General features: G+C 37.6%; 1 protein-coding gene across 1 annotated transcript in view; it reads right to left on the bottom strand.

Annotated features, from left to right (window-relative positions):
* LOC140511089 (scavenger receptor cysteine-rich domain-containing protein DMBT1-like) overlaps nt 1-17,353 on the bottom strand; it is a 244,342-nt gene that overhangs the window by 30,145 nt on the left and 196,844 nt on the right. The window contains 4 exon segments of the mRNA XM_072620114.1: nt 645-698; nt 2,119-2,148; nt 5,028-5,227; nt 6,640-6,793. Of these exon segments, the coding sequence (XP_072476215.1) occupies nt 645-698; nt 2,119-2,148; nt 5,028-5,227; nt 6,640-6,793 (438 nt within the window).

The following is a 17,353-nucleotide window of genomic DNA, read 5'->3' as shown; positions in this document are numbered from 1 at the left end:
TATGTATTAAAGTCAGGATTTGAACCTGGGGTCTTCTTGGCTTCAAGCTCTCTCCCTCCCTCCCTCCCCCCACCTCTCTCTCTCTCTGTCTCTCCCTCTCTCTCATTCTTTCTCCCTCCCTCCCTCCCTGTCTCTCTCTCTCTGTCTCTGTCTCTCTGTCTGTCACTGTCTCTCTCTCTTTCTCTCTCTCCCTCTCTCTCTTTCTCTCCCTCCCCCCTCTCTCCCTCTCTGTCTCTCTCTCTCCCTCTCTCCCTCCCACCCTTTCTCTTTTTCTGTCTGTCTCTGTCTCTCTGTCTCTCCCTCTCTCTCTGTCTCTCTGTTTCTCTCTCTGTCTCTCTCTCCCTCCCTTCCTCTCTTTCTCCTTCTCTCTCTCTCTGTTTCTCTCTCTGTCTCTTCACTGCTTTCTTATTGCTTATACTTGGAATTTGGGGACTAGATTGACCCTATTAGTTTTAATCCCTTGAGACCCAGCAGCTAACCCACTTCCTTTTTGCCCACTCTGATGTATTTGTAGAGATTGTCATAGGGAATATTAGTTCTGTCAAGTTTTCAGCTCATCACCAAGGATCAAGAGTCCACTGACCATTATAATCTAAACCTTCTGGACTTGAGCCCTGTAGAGAGCCTAGAAAGCCATGGCTTACCTGGTAGAGTGAAGGGATCAATAGTGGTAGGGAACGGAGTGGTAGGATGACTTTCTGTTTGACAAAGGAGACAGAGACCAATCACATTTGGATTCTTTGCTTATTATATACAAAGTCATGGTAAGCCTATTCTTTTTGTTTTTTAAAATCTTTTAAGGGTCTGATTCCTCACCTGTATTTCTCCATATGCTTTACAAGAACTCCTTACTTACAAAGAGATCACCTATCTGGCAAACTTATCTGTCTGGGACATAGCCAAGAACCATATGAAAAGGCAAACAGGGCCTCTGAGCAGTTGTGGTAGATGGTCCAGAGTGCCTGTGATAAAGTTCATGTGCTTTACTCATAAGAGAGTCTTTCGGGCGTCACTCAGCATCTATTAACATTGGCTGAGGTGACTTCTGCAGTACCTCCCCTCTGCCCTTCAGTTGGTCAATTCTCTTTGCCCTGAACCTCTAACAGTTCATTTTTGTTTCCCAGGTCACAGCACATTTAAGATTCTAATACTATTTGGATAATAACAGGCAGGGACTATCTTAGTACTGGCTTTTTATCTCCAAGTACATTGCTTGGCACATAGTAGGTGCTTAATAAATATTTGTTGAATGAATAAATGAAGAATTTGGAAGTGAGGAAGAAATACAGTCACCTTCAGCATTGAGAAATGACAGCAAAAGGGGGGAAAAACTTAAAAGCAGTACCAAAGACTCAAAACACTACAGTACCATGGGAACTGTTCATTGTAGGGACAACCAGCCCTATCCACTCCAATAGCTCTTGAAGCTGTTGCCATTGAGATACCGTGGAATCCTCAAGAGATAGTTACATTTTATTCAAGATTCTTTACTTAAGGAGACAGGGAAGCATGTAAACTATTTTGGAAAATGTTCTAACCAAAAATAGTTAAAATTTTGAGAAAGGGTGGCACTTAAAGGTGGAAGCTTTGGTTCAATCACTCAATCATTTACAAAGGATTTGTTAAGTATCTGCTTTGTGCCAGAAACTATGTTGGTACTGGAGACTCAAATGCAAAAAATGGACAAGTTCCCTACACTCTCTCAGGAAACTTATGGGAGATAGCACATACAACATATACATATGGGAGACAATATATAGCTTCTTTATGTCATGTCAGTCATATCTGACTCTTGGTGGCCCCAAATGGGGTTTTCTTGGCAAAGGTACTGGAATGTTTTTGGCACCTTTTGCTCTGGTTATAGTAATCAAATCACTAGTACCATCACTTCTGGAAAGGGCAGAATTTATTGCTTTATGGATCAACTCATCATCTCTACAACTCCTCAGCCTAAAACTCACTTCTCTGACCGTCACACTCTTATATGTGTCCCTTTAAGCTCCTTGAAGCCTGGGACTGTCTCCTTTTGTATTTCATCCCCAATGCATAGGTCCTGCCACACAGTAATGCTAAGTAAATGCTTTTTGATTCATTTAACCAAGAGAAGAATGGACTTACCAAATGTTGGAGGATAAGCTGTAGTGAATTCTGTTGGAGAAAGAGGTCAACGTGAGATCAATCAAGAAGACAAAAAAAATAATTCATCATGATAAAATGAAAATGTTTCCAAATATCCATTGACTCAAATGGAGAAAAATCTGTATTATGTGGGGTGAGGATAGTAATACATAATAAAGCTGGAAAGATAGGATGGAGCCACATTCATGGAGGGTTTTACAAGGCAAACAAAGGAGCTGATATTTTATCCTAGATTCAATGAGAATCACTAGAGTTTACTGAATGGGAGAGTGACATAATCAGATATTAAAGAAAATTATTTTATCAGCTGTGCAGAGAAGAGATTGGAGGAGAGGAGATTCAAGTCAGAAAGAACAATTAAGAGGTTATTGTAATTGTCTAAGAGAGATATGATGAGACCATCAATGAAGGTTGTGGTTTTGTGGGAATAGAGAGGGGGCCAGATTCATTAGATATTATGGAGGAAGAAATGATAAGATTTGGTAAGTGTATATTTGGGGTAAATGAGATAATAGTACCAAAGTTATAAACCTGTGAGACTAGAAAAATGTTAATGCCTTTTACAGAAATATGGAAGTTTGGAAGAGGAATTGATTTGGGGAAAAGACAGTGAGTTATATTTTGGACATTTCTAGTCTGAGATATTTCTGTACCAATCAGTTCAAAATGTCCAATAGGCACATGATGATTTGGGACTGATGCTCAGGCAAGAGATTGGGGTTGGATATATTGATCTACCATTTATCTGCACCAAGAGGATAATTAAGCACATAGGAATTGGTGAGGTTATTAAGAGAGAATGCAGAGAGAACACAGGACAGAGCCTTGGAGAAGATCCATAGATAAGGATAAAACAGGTGATGAAAAAAGGAAGAAGGGAAGAAGCAGTCAGGCAGGTAGGAAGGAGTAAACATTATGAAAATTCAGAGATGAAAGAGAATCCAGGGGAGAGGACAGAATAGACAACAGTATCAAATTCAGCAGAGTGGTCGAAAAGGTTAAGAACTAAATTGTTTCATATAAGTTTGCTGATATAGAACAGCTTTCTTCCACAAGGATGCAATGTTATTCCAATTTGATCCTTAGGATCCCATTATTTGCTATTTTGGTAACATCTGATTCACAGAATCATTGGATTTGAGAGTCAGAAGGGATTTTAGGAGCTATGACCAATACATATTCCACCTCTCCTAGAGTCCCTGCCATTACTATTGTGGATGAGTGTGGTGTACAGCCTTTGCCAGAGGACGCTAGTGAGGAGAAGGCATCCCACTCCATTTTCACCAAGTTCTGATTGTTCTTAAGTTTCCCTTCTACATCAAACCTGAATTTGCATCCTCTATCCTTTGTTCTCCCTCTTTCCTATAAGAACAAAAGAATAGATCTGAGTCCTCTTTCACTTGACAGTCTTTTAAGTAGATGAAGACAATGATCACATCCCCCTTGAGTCTTCTCTTTAGGTTAAACATCTCTAATTCTTTCATCTTGTCCTCTTATGACACCAACTTGAGGCCCTTTATTACTCAGTTTGCCCTCCTTTGGCATCCATATTATCAATGTCTGTCCCAAACTATGTTGTTCCAAACTGAAAATGATACTCAATATGTGGACCAACTAGGTGGTGTTCTGCAATCTTTCTTACCGTTCAGTCGTTTTTCAGTTGCGTCTGACCCTTCATGACCTTATTTGGGTTTTTCTTGGAAAAAATATTGGAGTCGTTCTTCATTTCTTTCTTCAACTCATTTTACAGATGAGGAAACTGAGACAAATCTGGTTAAGTGACTTGCCCAGGATCACACAGCTAGTGTCTGAGGCTGAGTTTGAATTCAGGAAGGTGAGTCTTCCTGACACCAGACCTGGCACTCTAACCACTACATGCCCTAGCTGCTATATAACAATACTGTCAATACCTTGTTAGTGAAGCTAAATCTCTTTCGATACAGTTCAAGATGACATTTATTTCTTTTTAAAATTTTTTTTTGTGTCTGTCGTATTAAACTGTTGACTCACATTGAGTCTCTGAAAACTCCCAGACTCTTTTTTTGAGTGACAAATTTCCATTTAATGATGCTTCCCCTGTCTTGTATTTTTTCAGTCAGTTTTTTGAATCCAATTATGACTTTAAATTTATCTCTATTAAATTTTGGTTGTTACAAATGTGTACCTATCATACCCTAGGGAGAAGTACTTTTATTCCAAGATGAGGAAGACAGTAGTTACTAGGTGGTACCTGGACTGATGACATTGGCATCTTCATGGTTATGAGAGACACTGTGGGAACACTGCCAAAGATAGTCTTCAGTTCCTTTACATTGTACGTTATCCATTGTGATGATTTCAGAGTCTTGGCTAAAACAAGCATTTGTCAGGGCAGAAAGAGCTTCCTCCATAGCCCAGTTGTCTGCAGATTACCTGAGCGCTGTTGAGGTTCTAGTTATCATCACAAATGGTCCCCCATATTCCATTATTATAAATCTCTACTCATCCTTCACACCTATTCTAGGAACCTTTCAATGTCAAGGAACCAGCTGGAAAGCACTTCAAACACATACTAATTGTTTGAGTTTCTATGCATTTTGTTGTTATAATGAAGAGTGGCAATGTTCTTCTAGGGAACTTTGGGCAGGGTGCTATTTCCAAAGAGCCCATCATTAGGCTAATTTATTCCATGATTGTTCCAGCCTTCTGTTCCACTTTAAGTGAGGCTTGGAAGAAAGCCTATACATGGGAAATGAAGGGGATTCTCCATTTCCCAAATTTAGCCCTAATGAAAAGGGAACTCAATGTACAATAATAGGTGACTACACCAGTGACAGATCAAAAAAGCAAGAACAGATAATCATTCTACTACTCATCACATCAAAATATTAGTCCTGGATGTTTCTTACCTTCCTGGCTATCACTATAGTAAGCAGAAAACCCTCGATTTGTGACACTGCCGTCAGTTTTAAATAGAACTGTCATTCGGTTGGAGCTTGATATCAGTGTCCTAATGGGACCTTTACAGAATCTCCCAAGTGAAGCAGCATACAATGAACCATCAAAAATCTCTATGTAGTCATAAGCACACGAGTCCTCCAATTCCAAACTGCAGAACAGAAAAGAAAGAGGAATGTAGAGATTGGTAGGACTTCATGCAGCATAATTTGGCATCATGATACTCATTTCTCTTGCTTTCATAACAAGAAGAATTTCATGGCAATCATCTTACACTACAAATAATAAGAAACTTGTGGTTTAATGGAAAATATTTCTCCAACCCCAAGTGCATTCACATAAGCAATAGACTTAGAGAAAAATCCCCATAGAATGCTGCCAAAATGTTTAGAAATGAGCAGAATGTCCCAGCTTCAAAGATTCCCTGTTGTTAAAAACAAAACAAAACATCTAAATTAACACAAAGATCACAGACATATGATGTCATGATGACATATGACTGAAGCATTTCTTTGGAGTCTTTGGAGTAAAGTTAGTTCAGCAAACATTTATTAAGCATTTACTATGCGCCAGGCACTGTGATAAATACTGAAGATACAAAAAAGACAAAAACATAGTATCTTAAGGAACTCACTTATTCTTTCTCCCTCCCCATTAAATTTTTTCCACATATGATCAGATACAGATGATTTTTTTTGGTGATGACAGATTTAGAGCTTTCCTTATGAATCATGAATCTGTTTAAACTATTACAAACTAGTGTTTTAAAAGAATATTTTTTTAATTTCTTAATATTCTCATTTCTTAATACTGTCTCTCCCCTCTCCCTTCCTACCATTCCCCAAACACTACAACAGAATCCTCCCTGGAACAATAAAATACAGCTAAACAAAATAAACTTCTACATTGACTGTATCTGGCATCATGTATCTCATTCTGCATCTGGGGTCCACCATGTCTCCAAGCAAGAGCAGTCCTAGGGGCCACGTATGTTTTCTAAAGTGATAGGTTAAGCATCCAAATAAAACTGATGCTTTGAAAATACATGAAAGACCTTCATATTATCTTATACCAATAATTTAGTTTAAGAAAACTTCTAGAAATTTGGTTCCCAAGTTCTAAAAATATCTTGGAAAGGTATATTTCCCACCCTTCTCAAGAAGTAGAAGGAGCAACAACTGGTATATTGTTTGGACAGTTGATCTATTCAGAAAATATCCAGAGGCTCCTTACTGTCACTTGGGGGAAAAATATTCCACATCACTTCTGTTGTGAAGAACAGTAGATCCTATCTAGGCTGTCCAGGAAACTAGCATTCCTGGATCACTCACATCTTACTGGGTAGGTCTACCCACGAGAAAAATATCACCTCATGATGCCAAAAGGCCTATAAATCTGGCTCAGAATTTTGAAATGTCAAAGTAAAATATGGGATCTATGTTTTGACTCATAAGTCAGAGGTTACCTGAATCAGGAAGTGAATTATTAGACAGCAGCTCAAGCTGATAAATATGTGGTTGTTGAAGGGAGGTCATACTATGAGGTAACTAGGGTCTTACTTACTGCAGATCATCAATGACCAGGCTGATTCGGAAATCATTGCCTGCTTCTATTTCCCAGATGCAGTTGAGGAGATTGGGATACTCTCCAGGATAGTTTGGACTGGTAAATGATCCTTTAGAATCAACAAGGAGACCACCACAACTTGTTTTACTGTCTGTAAAATAGAAAGGGAAAAAATTATCATTTGTGAAGAACTGAGAAGTTAAGTTTATTTTTCATGGAAGTTATTTATTTTTAGAACATTTGTTGAGTAATATTCCTATATATCTGCTATATTCTTGGGAGTGTATTAAGTCATATTGCCCTGTATAGGTCACCGAGGCCATATTCTTATGTTCTACTCTGAATCAGAACGAATGTAATGTCATCAATGCCTGTGTTCTGTTGAAGAAGAGCCTTTGCTTTTCTAAGAGTACTATTCATTGATAACCTCACATAATAGAGAGAACTGATCGAGATTTTCTTAGTCTATAGAACTTTCGTCAATATGATCTTCATAGTGTGTGAGAATGCTGGCAGTGTAATCAGTTTATGTTCTACTTCCATCTTTAATACCAAGACCCACCAGTCACCGTTATTGAGGACAGCCAGGAAAGAGGATACAAGAAGGTGCTTCTTAAAATTCTCAGTGCTACATAAATAGGAGGCATGAGATTGTTATTAATTTTTCATACCTTTAGGTTGTGCCAAGTCTTTTTCTGCCAGGCATTCTAGAATGAGAAGGACCAGCAGGAAGAGATTTCTTAATGTCGCCATGTTGTCAGTATGTTACTCTGGGCCATGCACACTTTTTATACCCACACTGAACTGACAATCCTTGGGATTTATGCCAAATACAAAATTTTTTTTTCAATTAATCTCTGATCGACAGTTTTAAGTAACCAATGCAATGGTAACAAGTGAGAAAACCACAGATGTGCCCAGTGATTTTTTTTTTTTTTTTAGTGTCATTAGACTGTGATAAAGTGTTTTTTTCTCTGGAAGGCTCATACTTCTTGCACATGCACATAGACATATACATCCATATATACATATTCAAGATTTCTATACTGTGGAAACAGAGGAAGTAAGGGCAAACTTTTTTTTAGTCCTTTGGGTCACTTATTTCAGAATGATCAAAAAACCTTTCTGTAGCTTAGAAGGTCAGATTCTTACCAGAGATGTGGTCTATGGATCTAAAGCTGAGGTGATGGGAGTGGGGAGAAAAGACATGGAGAAAAAAAATTGGAGGCTTAGGATGTCAGTGTTAGAAGGGGCTTTTTAAGTCATCTACTCCATTTTCTTTTTTTAGAAGAGGAAACTGAGGCCCAAAGGCCACGTCCATGTTCACACAGTCAGTTATTGGTAAAGTCAGGTCTAAAATCTAAGTTTCCTAGTTTGCAGGACCAGGGCTTTTACCAACACTGATCTGTTTGGGGGAGCAGATCAGTATGCTGTATAAACTTAGGTGTTCTAAAGACTGCCATTGCTTCCATATCTATCCCCCATGGAGAGGCAGCTAGATGGCCCAGTGGAATGAACAGTGGACCTAGAATCAGGAAACCAAGTTCAAATCTGACCTCAGATACTTACTAGTTGTGTGATCCTGAGCCAGACATCAACCCCTGTCTGCTTCAAATTCTGTAAATGGGCATTATAATGGCACCTGCCTTCCAAGGTTGATGTGGGTTTCAAATGAGATAATATTTGTAAGGCACTTAATAAACTCTCACTCCCTCCCAACATATAACAGTCTTTTGAATTTTATTTATTTATTTTAGACTCATTTAGAATCTCTCCTTCCCATTCCCATTAAATAAACAAGCAAAAGAACTCAGAAAAAAAAGGCAGCCCTCATCATAAATATACATAGTTTCACAAACCATTGACCACACCCAAAGATGTATGTTTTTTTTCTACATTTTAAATTTGTCGCTCTGGAGGAAGGTGACTGGAGTGTTTCATCATAAGTTTTCCAGACTGGTCTGGTTAACATAAGTTAACCAGACTGGTTAATCGTTGTTTTAATTGGAGTTCTAAAATCTTTCAAGTTTGTTTTTCTCTGTTATGTTGTTGTCATTATTAAAATTGTTCTATTTTTACTTCCTTCTGCATCTGTTCATAGAAGTCTTCCCAGTTTTCTCTGAAACTGTCCATTTTGTCACTTATTATGGCAAAATAATATCCCTTTGTATCCATATACTATAATTTGTTAAGCCATTCGCCAATAGGAGGGCACAGCTGTTGCTTTCTATTTTGGGTTACTTCTAACAGCAGGGCCCCTGGCATACACAGGAGGGCCTGCTATCACAGGTTCTTAGTTCTGCATTTATAAAAGGAATGCAACTTTTGAGGGGTCAGCAATCACTTTAATCAAGCACATGTATCATTCACTTAGTTCAGGGGAAAAAGTCAACACCTTGAACTTCAGGGAAAATATAAAAATCAAAATCAACAGACAGTGCTTCCTACTGCCTGATGTAAGCAATACATACATCATAAATCAACAGAGACTGTTGACTGACCGTTGCATACATACACAGTTACCAGAGAGAAAAGCACCAACATCTGGGTTTTCAAATCAGAGGAGTCCTTAGCAGCTGCCCAGAGTCTCTTCTGGTCAGACAAACAGTTCCAATCAGAAAACCCCAAAGTAAAACCCCATCTCAGAGTATTTATACATTTTTCAGAGCCAGAGGGCATCACAGCCCTTAAGAACCAGTGCCTCATTAACAAAAGGTGTGGGCCAAATCTTCCCCAATCAAATTTCCCTTAATGGGCAGATCCATTAATGGATGGGAAAGATCTTTAATCTCATTAAGAAGAAAAATTATATTGACAATAAGAAAAAAGGTATTATCAATGAAAATTGATTACTATGAAAAGAACTGCTAATAATGTTTTTGTCCTGTCTTCTTTTTAAATATTTTTTGTGGTACAGGTCTCACTGCGGTATAGTTGGATCAAAGAATAAGTATGGCTTAGTAATTTTTGGTTATAATTCCAAATCGTTGTTCAGAGTGGTTGAGCAAATTCAATAGTCTACTAACAATACATTAGTGTGTTTCTTTTCCTGCACCTTCTCCATAATTTGTCATGTTCTTTTGTTAACTTAGTTAGACTGACGCAGGTAAGGAGGAACCTCAAAGTTTTTTCAATTTGTTTCTCTATTTATTATTACTTATTTAGTTTTATCTATCATATTTATTTATTTGTATATTTATTATTTACTAATTTGTTTACTAGCATTTATTAGTCATTTGAAATTTAGAACATTTAAGAAACGATTATTGAGGTTAAGGAGCAATCAGCACCCTGGAATGCTCCTGTGTTTGTTAAAAAGAAAAAATCTGGGAAAGTCAGGTTCCTTACAGATGTTAATGAAGCATTTGTAAGCACCTGGCAGCAGCTATACCTAAGTAAAGAGCCACTATGCATTCTTATCATCTTTACCTTAAAGGCGATCCTCGCTAAACAAAGAAGGGGAAAAGGTCGCCTAATACAATCAGAGCTAAGATTAAGAGGCCTAATACAATCAGAGCTAAGATCAAGAGGCCTAATACAATCAGAGCTTGATACAGCTGTCTCAAAAAACTCATATAATACTCCAGCTATGAGACATTTTAAGATACTAATAGGGGGTCGAGGGTATGTTTGTGTCTCCACAGGAAAAGGTGATGCGTGGATTCCCATTAGAAGGATCCGTAGGTGGGAACCGAGGTCGGAGACGACGGAGACTCAGGAGGCGGAGACCCCGGAGAGCCCAGAGACCCCGGAGAAGGATCATACACCACCTGAGCCTGCTGCTGACAGCTTTAACCTTGCTGCCCAGAGAGGAAGCAGCCCTCATCACAACCGCAGACACTGCTGCTGACAGCTTCCCATCTAGGCATCCTTTTTTCGCCAGCTGAATGAGGACTTTGATATCACAAACCCAGGACACTTGGGTGGGGAGGAGGTGACCAATTTTCCACCTGTATAGATCCATTTGCAAGATTAAGGGAGTGGTGACGTGTAAGGCGCCTACACCACCTGCTTCTCTTAAAATATGCTTTGGGATTTTAGTTGATTGCACTTCCCCTGTTGTAACTCAGCCATTTAGTTTCATCTTTGTTTTATTTGATGCCTCCCTTTGTCAGTTGTGCTAGCTGCAGATTTCTGTGTGAATGAAGTCTTGTTGTAAGGTACTCATATGCTAAAGGCCTTCCTTAATCCACTCAGCCTCCAGCCACTGTTTGCTCTAGAGCCAGGTGCGCTCCGCGCATAACAAAGAAGGGGATATGTTGGGACTGGAAGCTCAATTCCGTGTGGACAGTCTCGGGCAGGTAAAAGTGGGACTTCTAAATCTTAGAGTCTTACGAGGCCCTCCATGAACAGCGGGGGTTCGAGAAGGTCAGACCGAGCTAGCTCGGCTCCGGTATTTCCGCCTCTCCCCCGGAGATACCTGATGGGTGGAGTCTCCCTGCCCTCGAGGTCGTCCCGGATTGGAGCACACCTAGTTACCTAACAGCACGGTATTGAGATGCAAACTGTGTGGCTGAAGATTAAGTAGGATTGAGGAAGCCTAAAAGCTCGCTTAGCACATGTGGAGCCAAAGAGAAAAGTAGGGCTCCGCTTCTTTTCTTTCCTCTCTCCCCTCCCCCTCTCTCCCCGCTTGTACTTCTACTTCCATTCCCTTAAGCTTAGCCTTCTTAGGAAATCTCCCCCTCTTCGTCCTAAGAAAGAAGACCCCCTGCACTTGTAACCGAAACCCTGTAATAAAGCTCAACCCCTGTTTGACTCTGAAAAAAAAAAAAAAAAAAAAGAAACGATTATTGATAGCTTGAGTTTCTTTTGAAAACTGCCTGTTTGTATCATTTGGCCATATAGCTACTAGTTTTATATATTTTTAAAATTTTATTTTTCATTTTTAACACAGTTTATGACAGATAAAACAATTCAGACTTTTGGTCAGACTTTAGTTCTTTTTAAAGCATTTACAGTATGGACCACAAAAGAATTTTTTTTAAACATTAAGCAATTGAGACACAAATAATATGTATGTTTGCTAACTTCAAAAACTCTTGACCTAATTGTCACCACAGTATTACTAAGAATTAAAGGACCCTAACTTATTGTTGTTGGTCTAAAGTCCTAAGCCTAATAGTTTAATTTTAGACTTAACCTAGGATGTTCCCCTGCCAATAATCTATAATTTAATAGATCTGGTACTAAGCTTACAAACCTTTTGACTATAGAAAATTGCCACCAAGAGTAGGGATGTTGCAGGGAAACTATCTCCTCAACTTTTCCAGGCAGGAGTAGATTATCAACTTGCATTCAGGCAGGCTTAAAGTCTGCCAGGTGTCAGTGGGGAAATTGAGTCAGGAGAATCCTACCTCAGCCCAGGCTAAACAGCTACTCTCCCACCCTTCCCATGAGATCACCTATTGCAGTTCATACCAGCATCTCATGGGCTTACTGGCATCATGAATTGGAGGCTCAGACTACCTTTCTTGCTATCCATACCTGGAGTTAGACTCAGAAGAACAGTCACTTAATAGTCCCATAGCATTTAAAAATAGCAAGTTCCAATAACCAGGTATCAAATATGATTATAATTTCACTTTGGCCATGGAACATCTTTTGAGGCAAGTCTTAAGTGGCTTATATGCCTTTCTATACATGTTCTAGTTCCTGATTAAATGGCAATCATAAAATCAAATTTACTATTAAAATCTTGACTTTTCCATCTATGCCAAATTTTACCCAAGGTTACCTTCCTCTAGGAAATTTAGACTAAAATTCTTTTCCCCAAACTAAAGATGTCATTGATTTATTCTCAGTAATTAATTCAGTCATGTATTTTAATACTAATTTTCACCTCACTTTGTAACATGTCCAGTTTTTCTCCCCATCACTCCCCTCCCCCTGCTTCCTAATACCTTGCATTCTGATTATTCCTTCCCTCAATGTACCTTCCCTTCTATCACACCCCACCCTTCCCTTTTCCCCATCTTCTCTCTTTTCTTGTAGGGCAAGATAAATTTCTATACCCCATCCCTGTATTTCTTATTTCCTGATTATATGCAATAAAAATTCTCAACATTCATTGCTAATACTTTGAATTCCAACTTCTCTCCCTCCCCCACTCCCTCCCCAGCCCCACTGAGAAGGGAAGCAATTCAATATAGACTAAATATGTGTTGTTTTGCAAAGACTTCTATAATAATCATATTGTGTAATATTAACTATATTGCCCTCTATTCTATTCTATCCCCCTTATTTTTTTCCCCCTCAGTTGACCTTGTCCCTTCTTTAAAGTGTTTATTTCTAGTAACTCCCTTCTCCCATTTGCCCTCCCTTCTATCATTCCCCTCACCCCACTTGTTGCCACCTCCCCTACTTTCCTTTGGTGTAAGATAGATTTTCATACCAAATTTAGTAAGCATGTTATTCCCTCCTTAAGCCATACATTGAAAGAGTAGCTTCACTTTTCCCCACTTCCCTTCTCCCTTTTCTCCTCCATTGAACAAGATTTTTCTTATCTCTTTTATGAGTTACAACCTGCCCCATTTCATTTCTCCCTTTCTCTTCTGGGTATATTCCTCCCTCACCCCTTAATTTTTATTTCATTTTTTTTGTGTGGATATCATCTCTTCTGATTCAACATACCCTGTACTCTCTGTCTTTATGTGTGTGTGTGTGTGTGTATACTATCTCTCCATCTACCCAAATATTGAGAAAAGATTCAAGAGTTATAAATATTTTCTTTCCATGTAGTAATATCAACAGTTCAGCTTTAGAAAGTCTTTTATGATTTTTCTTTCCTGATTACCTTTTCATGCTTCTCTTGATTCTTATATTGTAAAGTCAAATTCTATACAGATCTGGTTTTTTCCTCAGTATGAATCATTGAAAGTCCTCTATATCATTGAATGACCATTTGTTCCCTTGAAGTATTATACTCAAATTTGCTGGGTAGGTGATTCTTGGTTTCAGTCCCAGTTCCTTTGACCTCTGGCATATCCCATTCCAAGCCCTTCAATCCCTTAATGTTGAAACTGCTAGATCCTGTATTATCCTGATTATATTTCCACAATACTCAAATTGTTTCTTTCTAGTTGCTTGCAGTATTTTCTCCTTGATCTGGGAACCCTGGAATTTGGCCACAATATTCCTAGGAGTTTCTCTTTTTGGATCTCTTTCAGGAGGTGATTGGTGGATTCTTTCAATATTTATTTTGCCCTCTAGTTCTAGAATATCAGAGCAGTTTTCCTTGATAATTTCATGGAAGATAATGTCTAGGCTCTACTTTTGATCATGGCTTTCAGGTAGTCCTATAATTTTTAAATTGTTTCTCCTGGATCTATTTTCTAGGTCAGTTGTTTTTCCAATGAGATGTTTCATATTATCTTCTATTTTTTCAAACTTTTGGTTTTGTTTTCTAACTGCTTGGTTTATCTCATAGTCATTCATTTCCCTGAACTCAATTCTCTCTTTCAATGAATTATTTTGTTCAGTGAACTTTTGAATCTTCTTCTGCATTTGGCTAATTCTGCTTTTTAAAGCTTCCTTCTCCTCATTGGCTTTTTGGCCCTCTTTTTCTAATTGAGTTAGCCTCTTTTTTAAAGCTGTTATTTTCCTCAGCATTTTTTTGGTTCTCCTTTTGTAAGCTGCTAACTCATTTTTGAAGCTCTTCTATTGCCTGAGCCCAATTTAAGTTCCCTTTGGAGGCCCTGGAGGCAGGGGCCTTGACTTCCTCTGACAGTATGCCATGTTCTTCCTCATCCCAAAGGATGGGGGAAACACCTGTTCCCCAAGAAAGTAACCTTCTATGGTCTTATTTTTCCCCCTTTTTTTGGCATTTTCCCAGCCATTTACTTGACTTCTGAGTTTCCTCTCCACAACACCTGGCCTCCAGTTCCACCAAGCCAGCACTAGGGGCTGAGGTTCAGATGAGCTGCTCCAATCCTTCAGGGGCTTTAGGTGGGGGCAGGGTCATTATTCAGTGTGAGATTAAATTCAGCTGCTCAGGTGGGGGCAGAGCTGCCACACAGGGCTCAGTTCCCTCAGGGGCTTTACGATGAGGCCTTCAACAATGAATGAGGGCTGCTGCCTCTTTTGGGATTCCAGTCATCTGTTGACTCTGCTGCTGCCACCTGAGGAGGTCTGAGTTATGGGGACACCCTGCTCCCTTCTCAGCCTGTTGAAAAGACCCTCTCACTGACCTTTAGCTCCTGTGGGTTGAGGGATCTGCCCTGCCACTGGAGATTCTGTCCCTGAAACCTGTTTCAGTTCTGCTCCTCCTGGTGCTATGTGGCCAAGGCTGGACTGGCTTCTGCTCCATGTCCAGTGTGACACACCTTTCCCATCGGTCTTTCAGGTCACTCTGGGCTAGAAATCTCTTCCACTGCATTGTTCTATGGCTTCTGCTTCTCTAGAATTTGTTGAGAGTCCTTCTTTACAAGTGTTTTATTGGCTGTGGGGGAAGAGCTGGTGTATGTGTATCTTTCTACTCTGCCATCTTGGCTCCACCCCCCTAGTTTTATACATTTATATCATGTTGTTATATCGTTTGGATATAAGGCCTTTATTAGAGAAACCTGATGGAAAGATTTTGCCTGTTTCTCTTCTAAATTTTAATACGTTAATCCAATCAGAAAGGAAATTTCATCTTTGCTCCTTGAATCTGTTTACAATGTGATCTTTTGCAACTAGGTCATGTATTCATTTGGATTATGATGTGAGATGTTGTTATAAACTATTTTTTGCCAGACTGCTATCTAATTTTCCAGGAATTTTTTTGTCAAATGGTGAGTACTTCTTTCCCTTATTAACTAAAGTCTTTCAGTTTATCAAAAATGATGCTGCTGTGTTTTTTCTTTGGCATATTGGGCAATTGAGCTATTGCATTGTTTAACTACTCTATTTTTTAACCATTAAAAGTTGTTTTCAATGACAACTGCTTTTTTATGTATAGTTTTAGTTCTAGGACTGATAGTCACCCCTTTGTCTCATTTTTTTTCTTTATAACTCTTGAAATTCTTGACCTTTTGTTTCCTCATATGAACTTTGTTATCATTTTTGTAGCTCTATAAACTATTTTTGGTAGGTTGATCAGTATATCATTTAATAAATAAATTAACTTAAGTAACATTATTATTATAGTTATTTGACTAGTGACCAAGTTTCCATAATCATTTTGATCTGTTTTTTAATTTTGCAAAGATTGTTAAATAGTTGAATTCACATAAAAATTTTTAAAAAATAGTTGAATTCCTTTAGGTCTTGGGTGAATCTTTGTAGATACACTCTGGAATATTTTATAGCTTTAGTAGTTGTTTTGAATGGAATTTCTCTTTTTAGCTTTTTGTTAATAGGTTTGGTTAGCTATATTTAAAAAATGGTGATAGTTTAAGTAGATTTATTTTGTATCCTACAACTTTGCTGGGGTTAATAATTATTTCAATGATTTTCTACTTGATTCTCTAGGATTATGTAATGATATCAACGTATCTACAAAAGTGATAATTTTGTTTCCTCTTTCATATGTTTATTCTTCTCATTACTCTTTCTTGTCTTATTGCTGCAGTTAGTATTTCTAGCACTATGTTAAGCAGCAGTGGTGATAATTGGCATTCTGACTTTACTCCTGATTTTATTGGAAAGTTCTTTTACTTTTCCCCATTACATATATATATATATATATAAAATTTCTTTTGGCTTTAGAGTGATATCATTTGCTATATTAAGAAAAGGCCTACTTATTCCTATATTTTCTAGAATTTTCAATAGAAATGAGTGCTGGATTTTTGGATCACCTTTTCAACATTCATTTAACAATAATATAGTTTTTATTATCTATGGTATTTACATGATTTGTTATATTTATATTCTTCCTTATTTTGAGCTGACCCTACATTTCTTGTATAAAAATGATCTGGTTATAGTATATAATCTTTCTAAAATGTTATGATAGCCTATTTGCTAATATTGCTTAAAATTTTTGCGTCAGTGTTCATTACTTCATCTATTTTATCCTTCCTTGTTTAGACATAGACAATTGTAAAAAACAAATTAGTGTTGCCTATTTCTAATTATTGCAAATAGTTTATATTGTAATTAGTTGTTCTTTTAATGTTTGACATAATTCACTTATAAATCTATTTGTTCTGGAATTTTTTTCTTTGAGAATTTATTTATGACTGATCCAATTTTTGGTTATTTAACTGGTCTATTTCTTATTTTGTTAATCTAAGTAGTTATAGTTTTGTAAATTTGTCCCAATTTTTCTAAGTTATCAGTTTTGTTAGCATATAATTGGGAAGAATAGTTTCTGATAACTTTTTTCTCCTGTAATCGTTGTGAGTTTTTGATTTTTTTGTATTTTGATATGAGCTATGTTATTTTCCTATCTTTTTTTAGATTAACTATTAATTTTGTTAGTTTTTTTAAAAGCTCCTAGTTTTATTTGTTAATTCAATGGTATTTTTGCTTTTCTTTATCAATCTCTGTAACTTTCAGAATTTCTGCTTTATTATTTAGTTGGGTGTTTTTATTGTTCAGGTTTTTTTAACTGCTTGACAAATTCATTGATTTACTGTTTTTCTCTTTCATTGATGAACATGTTTACTGCTATAAATGTTTCTCTCAGAACAGCTTTATCTATGTCCCATACATTTTGATGTTATTTAATTATTGTAACTTTCTATGATGATATTTTCTATTTTTTTCTATAATTTGTTCTTTGATC

The sequence above is a fragment of the Notamacropus eugenii genome, chromosome 1 (assembly GCF_028372415.1).
Source record: "Notamacropus eugenii isolate mMacEug1 chromosome 1, mMacEug1.pri_v2, whole genome shotgun sequence".
In the NCBI taxonomy this organism is placed as follows: domain Eukaryota; kingdom Metazoa; phylum Chordata; class Mammalia; order Diprotodontia; family Macropodidae; genus Notamacropus; species Notamacropus eugenii.
This window is presented reverse-complemented; position numbering and strand designations above follow the sequence as displayed.